This window comes from Globicephala melas, chromosome 3, assembly GCF_963455315.2.
Source record: "Globicephala melas chromosome 3, mGloMel1.2, whole genome shotgun sequence".
Taxonomy (NCBI): Eukaryota; Metazoa; Chordata; class Mammalia; order Artiodactyla; family Delphinidae; genus Globicephala; species Globicephala melas.
Genome location: NC_083316.1, coordinates 28181087 through 28195720, shown reverse-complemented (window position 1 = coordinate 28195720; position 14634 = coordinate 28181087). Strand labels below are relative to the sequence as shown.

At 44.5% G+C, this 14634-nt stretch overlaps 1 protein-coding gene across 1 annotated transcript; it reads left to right on the top strand.

Annotated features, from left to right (window-relative positions):
* Window positions 1-6596: 6596 nt before the first annotated feature.
* LOC115845577 (signal transducing adapter molecule 1-like) lies at window positions 6597-8873 on the top strand. Its single transcript, XM_030843628.2, is given in 6 exon segments — window positions 6597-6714; window positions 6884-7203; window positions 7205-7228; window positions 7370-7633; window positions 7981-8619; window positions 8622-8873. Coding segments are annotated over 6 exon segments (1617 nt in total).
* Window positions 8874-14634: the final 5761 nt, after the last annotated feature.

Genomic DNA, 14634 nt, shown 5'->3' with positions numbered 1-14634 from the left:
TTCTGGGTCTAGTTAGAGGCAGCATAATTTAGAGGAATGTGGTGATATTGGACCCAGTCCAGAGAATGGAACAAAAACACAATCAGAAGTTTGGAGAGAGATCGTCTACGGGGAAAAGGCCAAATGTTCATAGCAAAACCACCTTTTGTGTTTTCTTGACGATGTTTCCAAATAGGAGGAAACTGTGACATGGGAGAAATCAATACGTGTGGCATTGCTTTTCATAATTGAGTAAGACCATAGTAAATAAGTAGCGTGCAAACACTGATTAGCCCATGGTTTCTCCACTTGCCAGGAAGCCAGCAGAAATTTCTCCAAGGGTAGGTTACTACCCTTTCCTTCTCAGTGACTTGGGCACCCGATGGGGAGGGAAGGCTAAGATGTTTAGTAAAAATACATTCCGCAGCCCTGCATCAGAGCCCCGATTGTAGGAGTATGGCAGAGAAGCTAAGCATCTGAACCTTGACACTACAGACCTGAGAAGGTCTTAAGACCGTCTGGCCCATCATCTCCAATGAGGAATGGAAAGTCTGCAGAACTGCGCTGTCCGGTATGGCAGCCACTAGCCACGTGTGAACACCTGAAATGTCACTACTCTACTAGGCTACTGGGCATGTGAAATGTCACTAGTCCAAACTGAGATGTGCAACAAATGCAAAATACGCACCAAATTTCAAAGACTAACAAAGAAAAATATCTCACAAATAATTTTTACACTGATTACACATTGAAATGCTGATATTTTGGATATATTAGGTTAAATATATTATAGACACTAATTTCAGTTATTTCTTTTTGCTTTTTAAAATGTAGCTAAGTAGAAAATTGACAAGTTACTATCTGGCTTACATTGTATTTCTATTGCATAGCACTGCTATGGGGGCTGATATCAGCAGCTAACACACATTTAGCGCCTACTGTGTACCAGGCACTCTTCTAAGCGATATATACTTAATTTTACAACCTGTGACACTTCTGAGAGTGAAGTAGGGCAGGCGAATGCTGAACCAGCCAGGATACCGGACAAAAGGCATAAACTGCAACTGTCCTGAGCAAACTGAGATGTCAGGCCCACCTAATGTTAGGTCAAATTAATCCTTACGTCAAACCTGTAAGTACCATTATCAACCCCGTTGGGCACATGAGGGAACTGGGGCACAGAGAGATTAAGTAACTTGCCCAAAGTCACACAGCTGGGAAGTAGTAGTGTTGGGATTCAAACCAGGGCAGTCCAGCTCTCGAGCCTTCACTCTTAACTGCTGTGCACCACTGTCTGCTCAAGAGCTAAGTATGGATAGAGGATTTAGTAGATGCCGTTTTCCTTACTTCGCACAGCAACTTGGACAGAGTATTATCCTGTTTTTAGAGTGCAGAAACTGAGCTTTAAATAGATCCAGCAACTTGTCCAAATCCTAGAACCAGAAAGAATGGAGCCAAGAATGGAGGTGTGGGATGCCCGACTCCAGAGGGGTCCTCGTAACCACCATGTCGTACTGCTTTCAGGCCACCTCTGTTTAAAAACAACTCTCACATTGATCTCACTACTTCTCCCTGTTCTGGCAGAGGACTGGATAAGAGAAGATGAGAACCCAGGTGTCATCACCTTGGAACAAATACCAAAAGCTCAATCTTCTTGGCCTCTCCTTTCTTGGAAAGAGCATTTTAAGGTAATCCAAAGAGCGATCCATGTGCCACATTGGTTGTTCTGCTGTGCGTGTCAGAAATTCCAGAAAGTATCTGCCATTGAGGCAGTGGAGGAGGGCATTGTGAGGAGCTCACAAACATCAAGGAGGGGGTTGGTTATCAAAAGGCTGAGAGTGGGCTTCCCTGGTGGCACAGTGGTTGAGAGTCCGCCTGCTGATGCAGGGGACACGGGTTCGTGCCCCGGTCTGGGGAGATCCCATATGTCGCGGAGCGGCTGCGCCCGTGAGCCATGGCCGCTGAGCCTGCGCGTCCGGAGCCTGTGCTCCGCAACGGGAGAGGCCACAACAGTGAGAGGCCCGCGTACCGCAAACAAACAAACAAACAAATTAACATAAAAATGGTCATAGGATATAGTTTAAACACTTCTAGGGCACAATTTGCTAAATCTTTATGGAAAATTACTGGCTAATATGTAAGGTACAGCATTGAGCACACATAGTAAAAAGAAATATGAGATGTCCTTGACCTCCAACCTATTTGAAGAGATGATCTTAGGCATACATGGACAAAGAGTCATGAAAAGAAAACAGCAAAGGCCTTCATGTTGCTTTCTAGCTCCTCAGCACTATTCTGTGGTTTTGCCAAGCCATGTTGCCAGGCAAGCTGTACCCTTGAAAACGCAAGGCGTACTATTCTGCTGAACTATTATGAAGCAGTGTGCTATGGGAACCAAAATACAAGTAAACTCACCTCCACCCACAGAGATTCCAATTCTAGAGTGCAGCCTGGACTGAAGACGACTATACTACGCAGCCTCCGTGCTAGTAAATAATGTGATTGAAACATCATGAGCGTTGGAATCAGCTGCCTGTTACAGTGATAACAGGGACTGTTAGGAGGTAACAGTGGCTTTAACAAAATAGGGGCTTGTTTTTCTCATATTCTGAAAAGTTGCTTTATTTAGATCAGTGGCTCAAGGCTGTCAGGTCTGAGGTCTCTGTGATTCTCTAGATTTTCCCCTCATTGTCAGAAGACAGCTTACCTGCCTACAGCATCCATTCTGTGTTCCAGGCAGGCAGAAGGGGAAGAGTGGACAGCCAGTGTGGCCTACCCCTCTTAGGGAGATCTTCTGAAAGCCCCACTCAACTTCTTAATTTTATTGGTCAAAACTGTGTCACATGGCCAGCCCCCTCTGAAAGGAAGGGAAGGAAATACAGACTTTTTTGCTGGGTACGTTGTACATGAAATAAAATTGGGGTTCTGCTAATGTGGAAACGGGGAGAATGGATATTGGGTGTATCTGTTGCTGTGAAACAAACGACCTCAAAACTTAGTGGCTTAAAACAGCAACAACAAGGGCTTCCCTGGTGGCGCAGTGGTTGGGAGTCCGCGTGCCAACGCAGGGGACACGGGTTTGAGCTCTGGTCCGGGAAGATCCCACATGCCACGGAGCAACAAAGCCCGTGAGCCACAGCTGCTGAGCCCACATGCCGCAACTACTGAAGCCTGTGCTCCTGGAGTCCGTGCTCTGCAGCAAGGGGGGCCACCGCGGTGGGGAGCCCATGCACCGCAGCAGGGAGTGGCCCCTGCTCGCTGCAACTAGGGAAAAGCCCACACGCAGCAAGGAAGAACCAACGCAGCCAATAAATAAATAAATAAATAATTTTTTTAAAAAAGAAAAAAAACCAGCAACAACAATATTATCTATTATTTCTCATGATTCTGTGGGTTGACCAGGTGGTTCTGGAATGGCCAAATAACCTGAAATGGTCTCACTCCTAGAGCCGGTGGTTAGTGTTGGTCCCTGGCTGGAGGTCAGCTAGGGATTGTTGGCTGAGACATTGGTTCTCCTTCACGTGGTGTCTTGGGCTTCCTCATGGACTGGTGGCTGGGTTCCAAGAAAGAACGTTCTGAGAGCATGCACCTCAGTGTGCAAGTGCTTATCAAGCCTCCACTTACACCATGCTTGCCATGGTCCCATTGGCCAAAGCTCATGACCTGGCCGAATCCAAAGTCAAAGTGGGAAGCAATTACACAAAGGCATAAAATCCAGGAAGCAGGGTTCACAGGGGACAAGCAAAGTACCAGTCCACCATAGGTAGGCATCTAGCTATCTCTGCCAAAGCATCTTTTTTGATAATATGTTAAAATTTAGCAATGCTTATTTTGCAGCAAGCGTAGAACAATATTTGGCAAGCATTAACTCTGAAAATCCTCACAACAACCTTCTGGGGTACATGCTCTTATTATTTCCATTTAGAGGTGAGGAACTAGATCAGGGAAGCTTAAGAAAGTTGCTGAAGGTCACCTAGTAAGAAAACACCAGGGCTGGAATTTGAACCCAACCTGAATATTCAGCTTGGACAGGGGTTTGTGAGCACATTCTGGCTTCAGTAAGATGGGAGGAAATCAAGTGACAGGGATCTAATAAAACAGGCATTTAAAAGAGATTTCCCCCGTGTTTTAAATACCATTATCTTTCATCCTCTCCGGTAGCAGGTGCAGAGAGAAGAGTGACATATCCCTGCCCATCAGAGTCAAGGCGGACGGACTGTACTGAGGAGATGCTCACTTGCTTTCTGGGCAGGTGGTCTAACGCACGCTGGGCCCCTCTTCCCCAAGTACACACTGCGGAAAGCAGAGGTGAAAGCACACGTGAGCCAGGTAAAGTTGGGGTGGCTACAGTTGCCCCTGGGAAAACTTGAGGAAGAAGTCTGAACACCTAGGAGCCTCGATGAAGGAATCTAGGAGGTTTCTGAAAGGGAAAAAACCCCGAAGTTTACTGCCCTTATACCTCGACAGGTGTGTCAGAAGCGAATCACCCTAACATGCTAGAAACACCTTCCACTGATGAAAAGCACAGTGAAGATGCTCTACTTTTTCTGTTTGAAAGTGAGTTTCTCCAAGTGTGGCCTCTGCACTAGTCTGTCCACAGAAATACTGACTCAGTTCTCCATTGGGTGGATCAGAAAATCTGCATGTTTAAGGAGCATCGCAAGGGACTCTTATACACAATACATTTGCAAATTATTGGTTTAAAAATGTTCTTTCAGTATGATGATTTTTAAAACAGTACTTTCAAACTTTTTAAAATTTTTTCTTTCTTTATTTTCTTTCTTTCTTTTATTTTTTTTTTGGCTGCATTGGGTCTTCATTGCTGCATGTGGGCTTTCTCTAGTTGCGGTGAGACAGGGCTACTCTTTGTTGCAGTGCGCGGGCTTCTCATTGCGGTGGCTTCTCTTGTTGAGGAGCATGGGCTCTAGGCCTGTGGGCTTCAGTACTTGTGGCTCGCGGGCCCTAGAGCGCAGGCTCGTAGTTGTTGCGCACGGACTTGGTTGCTCCGCGGCATGTGGGATCTTCCTGGCCCAGGGCTCGAACCCCTGTCCCCTGCATTGGCAGGCGGATTCTTAACCGCTGCGCCACCAGGGAAGCCCTGGTTTTCAAACTTTAATGTGCATCTGAATCCCCTGAGATCTCTTGAAAAAGTAGGTTCTGATTCAGTAGATCTGAAGAACGGCTTGAAATTCTGCCTTTTTAACAATTTCCCAGCCCTGATGCTGGTCTGAAGAACCAAGCCCCACACCTTGTAGCCAAGCTTTAAAAACCTTGGAGGGAAAAAACCAAAACAAACCCTTTTGGGTTGTAACAGAGGGAGGCAGACAAACATAGTGGAAGTGGAGGCAGGGGTACCCTCGGCTCATCTGTGGGAGAGACAGAAGATCACTGCCCTTTCCAAAGGGACAGGTCACTGATAAAAGATACAGACGCAGTAGCAAAAGAGGGAGCTTAGAGATATCCAGAGCAGGCTCCCCAGTCAAGGTGAGATTGATGGGCAAGTGCAACAGGATAGAGTGATGAAGGTGTTTTTCTAATGAATCTGGCCTGAGGAGTTCAGACCATCGTTAAAGAGCTTGAAGAAACTCAGAAGAGTCAGATGGTGCAAAATCAATGGAACTGAATGAACACAAATATTTAGACAGGCTGATCTCCTAAGGTGCGAAAATACACAATTTGTATTTTAAGAGTTTGTGCGTAGTTTTTTCTTCAACCCTTGCTTTTTTTTTTTTTTTTTTGCGGTACACGGGTCTCTCACTGTTGTGGCCTCTCCCGTTGCGGAGCACAGGCTCCAGAAGCGCAGGCTCAGCGGCCGTGGTTTACGGGCCCAGCCGCTCCCTGGCATGTGGGATCTTCCCGGACGGGGGCACGAACCCGCGTCCCCTGCATCGGCAGGCAGACTTTCAACCACTGCGCCACCAGGGAAGCCCCAACCCTTGCTTTTTGCTGTGGTTTTATGTTGTTTATACTCAGAAGGAAGATACTGGTAGTATACGCTATGTGCTAGTTCCCCAGAAAAGTACATTTTTAATCCTTGCAAATGAATCTGGATGCCTTGCTCAGGCAGATCCCCCTGACGCCCCGCCCCGGGAGGCGTATGGAGCAAAGTTCATTCTCTTTGCAAAGCGGCGCCTGATACTATCCCTTAGCTACACAGTGGCTGGCATCGATACCACTCTTTAGAGTTAACAAAGGATTTTTACACCCACTTGTCACATTTTTTACCCCCCCCATTATAGAAAATAAGTAAGGCAATAATTACTGTCCTATTGTGCAATAAAAAAACTGAGTTGGTGGCGCAGTGGTTGAGAGTACCCGCATACCAGGTACAGCCCGCGTACCGCAAAAAAAAAAAAAAAAAAAAAAAAAAAAAAAAACTAAGTTACACAGAGTTTTAGGGATTTGTCTAAGGAGCAGACTCAAAGCTGGAGCCCCCGCTCCTCCGCGCTTGCCGCCACCGCGGTAGCTGGGGCTCGGGGAGAGGACGAGCTGCCGCGGAGCCCGGAGAGTCCGTCTCGGTCGCTGTTTTTGCCTGAGGACCCTTCCTTCCTCGGTCGCACCCTGACTCCCTTGGTGTCGACGGGGAGTCCCTGAGGACACCTCAGCACGCAGTGGAGATGCCTCTCTTTGCTACCAATCCCTTCGATCAGGATGTCGAGAAAGCAACTGGTGAGATGAATACTGCTGAGGACTGGGGCCTCATTTTGGATAGCTGTGATAAAGCCGGCCAGTCTCGCACTGGTGGTTATTGGATGGATTTAGAATAGTCTTTGGGGATGGTGTAGCCCCATCACCAAGGCCTAAACGCTCTGCTGCAAGGACTGGCCACTTTGGTATGAGCTCTGACAGCTGTGTGAGCTCTGGGAGCCCTTTAACGTAGAGCTCTCAGTCGCTTTTCGTCCAGCCTTGTGGGCAGCTGACCTCAGTGGACACCATGCAGACCTACGGTCTATTATGAGGAGGGTGAACCATAAAGATCCTCATGTTGCTATGCAGGCTCTGACTTTTCTAGGAGTATGTGTACCAAATTGTGGCAACATGTTTCACTTAGAAGTACGTTCAAGAGATTTTGCTAGTGAAGTAAGCAATGGATTAAACAAGTGTCACCCTGAAGTGTGGGAAAAATTAAAGGCTCTTATGGTTGAATGGATGGATGAATTTAAGAATCATCCACAGCTTAGTCGACTCTCAGCAATGGTTAATAACCTTAAGGAACAAGGTGTTAACGTTTCCAGCTATTGGCTGTCAGGTGAGGATACTGAGACCCAGAATGGCTAAGTGACTTGCCCAGGGCCACAGCTAGTAGTTGACAGAGCTGGAACTAGGACACAGGCCTCCTGACTCTCGGTCCAGTGTTCCTTCCACTACGCGATCCTGCCTTCCGTTTGAGGCTGCGGAACAAGCAAAAGCAAGCCCAGCTCTTGTAGCCAAAGATCCTGGTACTGTGGCTAACAAAAAAGAAGATCTAGCGAAAGCCATTGAGTTGTCACTGAAGGAACAAAGGCAGCAGTCAACCACCCTTTCCAGTTTGTATCCAAGCACATCTAATCTCTTAACTAACCACCAACACGAAGGCCAAAAAGTTCGTGCTGTATACGACTTGGAAGCTGCTGAAGATGATGAACTTACTTTTAGAGTAGGAGAAATTGCTACAGTTCTTTTTTTTTTTTAATTTAATTTAAATTTTTTTATTTTTGGGTGCGTTGGGTCTTCGTTGCTGTGTGTGGGCTTTCTCTGGTTGCGGTGAGTGGGGGTTACTGTTCGTTGCGGTGGGCGGGCTTCTCGTTGCGGTGGCTTCTCTTGTTGTGGAGCACGGGCTCTAGGTGCGCAGGCTTCAGTAGTTGTGGCACGCGGGATCAGTAGTTGTGGCTCGCAGGCTCTAGAGCGCAGGCTCAGTAGTTGTGGTGCACGGGCTTATTTGCTCCGCGGCATGTGGGATCTTCCCGGACCAGGGCTCGAACCCTGCATTGGCAGGCGGATTCTTAACCACTGCACCACCAGCGAAGCCCTGTTACAGTTCTTGATGACAGTGACCCCAACTGGTGGAAAGGTGAAACCCATCAAGGCCTGGGGTTATTCCCCTCTAATTTTGTGACTGCAGATCTCACTGCTGAACCAGAAATGATTAAAACGGAGAAGATGGTACAATTTAGTGATGATGTTCAGGTAGAAACGATAGAACCAGAGCCAGAACAAGCCTACATGGATGAAGATAAAATGGGCCAATTGCTGCAGATGTTGCAAAGTACGGATCCCAGTGATGATCAACCAGATCTGCCAGAGTTCCTTCATCTTGAAGCCATGTGTCACCAGATGGGACCTCTCATTGATGAGAAGCTGGAAGATACTGATAGAGAACATTCAGAGCTCTCAGAACTCAGTGTTAAAGTGATGGAGGCCCTGTCCTTGTATACCAAGTTAAGGAATGAAGATCCAATGTATTCCATGTGTGCAAAATTACAGAATCAGCAGTACTATATTCAGTCACCTGGTGTTTCTGGTCCTCAGGTGTACCCAGGCCCTCCTCAGCGTGGAGCTTACCCGGTCACAGGGAACGCACAGATGGGCCAGCTCCAGAGCTACAGCCTTCCCCTGGAGCAGCTCTCTTCTCTCAGCCAAGGAACAGTGCCACTGCCCGCGATCAGCAGGCCCAGGCTTCCTACCTCAACACAACGGGCAGTTCTGTTCAAGGGAGCACGTAGCCCAGCCAGGCTTCAGTGGACAGTCCTCCTCCTGCCGCCGCTGCCGCCCCCGTCGTCATGATATGCCAGAACGCGGGGACCAGCCTGTCCCAGGTGCCGAACTATACTTTCACATCAGCGCTGCCCCAGCCCAGAGGCAGCTATCAGCCACCTCCGCCCCAGCAGCCGTACTCGCAGAAGGCCCTGCTATAGGACTGGGATTCCTCTTTATGGCAAGTATCTGCTAAACGCTGATGACAATATTATGAGATTCTTTGATATCTTAAGATTTGTTTATCCTCAGCTTATAGGAATCGTATCTTGGTCAACAAGTTCCAATATTCAAGAAGGGAGACCTCTCTTCAATTTGCACTGACTTTTTAGAGGCCCTCCCCTCCCCCTCCCCCAGAGGAATGAAACTACTTACAACATTTAATTGCTTTCAACATATGAAAGAATCAATGCAAGATTATTTGTCTCGTAAAATTACCTGGTCTGCAAAGCAGTCAGACTGGCAAGCACCATTGTGGCAGATGTTGTGTGCATAGATCGCTGTGTAACTTCTCTCGTGGCCACTTTGAATCACAGTGGTGATCATGTGAATATATTTAACACTGTTAACTTAATTGACATTGCTGCTTTATTTTAATCATGAACAACTACCATGTTTCATAATGTTTTGTGTAAATTTAAGATAATTACACTGTCTCTTTAAACCGCAAGAGAACAAAGTTGTAGCATATGTACGTGAAGGCATTATGTTGTCCATGTTGCAGTTTCCCATTAAATTGAACCTTCCTTGGAGTAAAAAAAAAAAAAAAAAAAGCTAGAGCCCCAGTTCTCTGAGGCCTGACCCCTTGATCTGTTTGCTACACTACAATATTTCCATGGATTATTGGAATCTCATAGACACCCAAAGGATAGGGGCACTCCGTCCCACTAAACTGAAGCAAGAGCACAATTTCTTCAGGCATAACTGAGAAAGGCCTAGGTGGTTGCGGAAGCCCCAGCTTACAGAGCTGGGGACTGGACTCTGGCCTCCAGCAACATGGCTGATGGGAAATTCTGAAAAAAATTTCCCTACAAACACGTAGAAACACCGGGTACTATACACCAAGCATTTGGTTTAAAAAGCACAGTTAAACTTGTAAGAAAGTGAGATTCACAGGCAGCAAGAAAAAAAGTTGAAACCAGAGTGGCTAGCAGACCCTGAAGAATGGGGCTGCTTGGGGCATCTGCTGATCCAGGGAGCTTGGTTCTCTGTGGGGGGACTACAGGCCTGTTGGGATGAGAACTGAGACCCTGGAGAAAGCTAGGGTCTCAAACATCTACATTCTCAAGTCAAAAGTCGGGTTAGGGAAAAAAAATCCATCCTCTAGCAGAAAGAAAGCCAACCAGGAAATGTCTTTATTTCAGCCTTGGTAAAAGGCATGAAAAATGAAAACAAAGTAGGTCTTGGCTGTGAATTTATAATCCCAAGCCTGACATCATGGTGATTTAGTATTTACTCTACTTGCATGGTCCAGGAAACTCCAGGTAGAAAAATTATTTAAAGAATACATCTAGTTCATAACACCCCAAGGCACCTGGTATTAGGAGGGACGCAGCTTCAACCCAGAGTCTTCAGGATTCTTACATTTAAGAGGAGCCTTATTTGAACTGACAGTAAAAATAAGAGACACATGAAAAAAGAGCCACCACAAACTGGGCTCAGCAGAAACAATGGAGAACAGAATTAGCCTGCAAGAACTTTGGGCATAGGATTATCTAATACAAAATGTAAAATAAGTGTGCTTAACATATTTATGAAGTAACAGAGGGAATTGTAACCATAAGAATTGAACAAAAGACCATCAAGAATAAATGGGCACTGTGGTGACCTAAATGGGAAGGAAGTCCAAAAAAGAGGGCATATATGTATACGTATAGCTGATTCATTTTGATGTACAGGAGAAACTAACACACAACATTGTAAAGCCACTATATTCCAATAAAAATTTTTAAAAATAAAATGCTTATAAAAAGTAAATTAATGTTAATTTCAAATTTAAAAAAAAGGATAAATGGGCAGTTTTGAAAAGAACCAAATAGAATTTCTAGAAATGTAAAATATAATGATTGAAATTTAAAATGTAATGGGTGGATTAAATGACAGGTATATCACAGCTAAAGAGAATTACTAAACTGGAAGAGAGGGATGAAGAATCACTTCATAATGCTGTACAGAGAGAGAAAGACATGGAAACTATGAAATTGAGGCTAAGAGATGTGGAGGAAAAAAACAGATGTTCAAAATATATCTAGCTGGAGTTCCAGAAGGAGACAATAGACAAATGGAAGAAAGGCAATATTCAAAACAATAATGAAAAGCCTGAATTGGTGAGAGACCTGAATTCTTAGATTGGAGAAATATATCAAATCTGAAGCAAGATAAATAAAAATGAACCCATTACTACAAGCATCATAATGAACCTTTAGAAAACCAAAAACAAAACAAAATGAAAAAAGGAAGAAAAAAATCATAAAAAGAACGAGAGATAAAGAAGAGATTACCCAAAAAGGAAAAATAATTAGATACCAGTCTTCTCAACAGCAACAAGAGAATTCAGAATCCAGGGGGACAATTCAAAGTACGGAAAGAAAATAATTGCCCCTAGAATTGTATACCCTGCTAAACTATCATCTAGGACATGAGGCAAAAAAAGACATTTTCAGAAGAATGTGGGAGGATAGCCTCATACGCTGGGAACTCTTAAGCCTCTTCAGGGGATTCTCTATGCCTGTCTCTATATCATTCAAATCTCCATGGTCATAAAAAGTATGGACAGTGCTGTACCTACATTTTATCACATTGGTAACATTTTAAAAAGTATTCAGGCTGATAGGTTCCTTATGTTAGATGACACTGTGCTTATCTTGAGATTCTAGCCATTCATTCTGCATACCCCTCTTTTTTGTTTTGTTTTTGAGAATACATCTGAGTTGCACACAGATACACATATACACACATATGTATACACACACAGTGTTGGGGAGGTTCTGCCAGAGGAGATTTAGTGAAAGGCAGGAAGTTCAGGGCAGTCATACTCAATATCCATTATCGATCTGAGCAGGGTGAGGAGTTTCAGGTATTTTTAATATACCTGCTAAGAGTCCACATTGTGGGCTGAACTGTCTCCCCTAAATTCATATGTTGAAGTCTTAAACTCCCAGTACTTCAAAATGTGACTATTTTTTGAGAAAGGGACTTTAAATGGGTAATTAAGTTGAAATAAGGACATTAGGGTGGGCCCTCATCACAGAGAAACACCAGTGGTGTGTATGCACTTCATGACAACCACGTGAAGAGGCAGGAAGGTGGTGACTACCTGAATGCTAAGGAGAGAGGCCTCAGAGGAAACCAATCCTGCCAGCACCTTGAATTTGGCCTTCCAGCCTCCAGAACTGCAAGAAAATAAATTTCTGTTGTTTAAGTCACTCAGCCTATGGTATTTTGTTATGACAACCCTAGCAAACTAAGACAGCCCACTTTTTTCTTTTCGGTGCATGCCTTCCCTCCGTTGGTAACACTCATCAACAGGCTCTGCTTTTTGTCACTGGACATGAAATTTTCACTTTTCTGGGTCAAAATTCATCTTCTGGATAAGTGACAGAAAGTATACTCCCTTCTTTCTCCCCTAGGATGCCCATGCGCTGCTCTGCACCAGCAAGTAGTTCAGTCCTGGGCCCGAGTGAGATCCTTGAAGATCTTCCTCCTCTCTTTCCATAGAATTCCTCCTTGTGCTCTTTTTCTCACCCAGGACTCCCAAAGAGCAAAAGACTGATTTTCCCCAGCTGTGCCATGATGCTGCTCTCTGCCCCAACTACACCCCAGATGCTCAGTTTGTTGGCTCTAGGGCTTGTGTTGATTTCTAGAAGTGAGATGAATAAGACGCTGAAAGCCCAGGCTGGACAATTCCCCACCCCAGATATGGAAACTTTGGGAGACAAACATTTCTTCTGCTCTGCACCAGAGGCCTGCTGCCATCCAGGAAGGAATGCAGAGCGCTCCCGCTGCAGCTGGACCTGGGGAGAGCGTTTTTAGCCTTGAGAGCTACAGACCCATGTTAAGCAACTCAGAAAGTTCTAAATTCCTGAGTATTGTTTTGATATCATTTGCTAGATTATTTTGGTCTCAATAGAGTTTTAAATGTTAAAGTTAGTTACATATCTGATAGAATATTGCAGCCTATCTCAGATTCCATTGGTTTTTTAAAAACAATGGTACTTGGAGCCTGTCGTTTCCCAGAGTACCTCAGGGGGTAGAACTCAGGAAAGAGGCCACTCGTTCTGGCTTTAAGTCCTGTGGATCCAATTCTCCTTGGGATTAGTACCCACGGCCCTGATCCTAATCCACTACTTTTCCTCTTAACACAAGTACTTACAGAATAATTATAGGTAATTATAAAGTTCCCACAAATATTGAGAGGGTTATACATCCTCATCCTGATGAATTAAGATGCAGCCATAAGTCTTCCTTTGTATAAATATACCATATCCTCTTTATCCATTCATCTGTCGATGGACATTTAAGTAGTTTCCCTTCTTCCTCTTAAAACCTCTGTAGTCGTATCTGAAACTCCTTATCCACAATTGGAAGAAACAGACTTAAAATGCAAAAGCACGATGGAGGTCACATTTTAGTGTGAATGAGCTTTGTTTGAACTGTCATTGGCCAATCCAAGTATCAGTGTGAGTGATGATCATACTCTGTTTTGTCTGGAGAGGTGGGGAGAGGCGGAGAGTGAGAGGCTTTGTGTAAATCCTGGCTAGAATCGTAACTTCTTCATGGGATCTAGTTCCTCTTTGCATCCCTAGCTTCTAGCCAGAGATGCAGGGAGCCCACCGGTGTGTTGAGTGGAAGAGAACGTGAAGAGATTTGAGAGAAGATATTTCTCCCCTGAGGGGGAAAGGAGCCCCAGAGACCTGGCAAAAAACGATCAGCTTCATGATTCCTCATCCCTCTAATGTTTTTTCCTTCCCTTAGGCAACTTTGCTTGCACAGTTTATATGGAAACTTTGTGTGCTTTTTGTTTTTACAATGTTTAGTTCCCAGGGATCTTTTAATTAAGATCTTACTGCTCTTATTTTCAATCCCACGCATTGAGGCACTTAGTAAATGCTCAATAAATGCCTGCCCCTTGATCGCTCTCCTTGGTAATTATGTTCTAGAAATAGAAGTCTATTACTGAGCTGGATTATTATTTTCCTCCCCACTATGCACTTTTGTGCCTCACAAACATTTATGGTTAACCTAAGAAAAGGAGAGTGGAATGCAATTTTTTGGTTTTCTCTAAGTGGATTTTTAAAGTCTGAATGCATGTGCAGAAAGATACTTGATTGAAGAATTTTGCTTGGAAAATGGGGACAGAATCTTTTCCACAGGGTCTCCTTCACTTTCAACAAGTTTTACCAATTCCGAACTATAGGAAGAAAGAGCTGCAATTGATGATTTGGTCAACTGCTAAGGAGAGGCCAAGTTTTGGATGAAGAATTCCTGCCTTCTCTCCAAATCCCTGCTGGTTGAGATAAGGAATCCTCCCATTTATTTATGGGACAAAAGGCATTTTGAAAGTCTGAGCCTTTCCTGAGACATGATGCCTCTAATGCTTTAGGCTGGCCATTCTGGAAAACATGGACTGTTTGTATGTTCTGAGAACACTGAACATACTACTCATTCTTTTAAAAAAATTAAAAAAAGTTTAATAACATTATTAAACATTACTTTCCATTTACAGTTATTATAAAATATTGACTATAGTCCCCATGTTGTATAATACATCTCTGAGACTATCTTACACCCAATAGTTTGAACCTCCCATTCCCCCCACCAAAAGTGCCCCTCCCCCCACAACTGGTAACCACTAATTTGTTCTCTATACCTGTGAGTCTGCTTCTTCTTTTTTTTTTAATAAATTTATTTATTTTATTATTT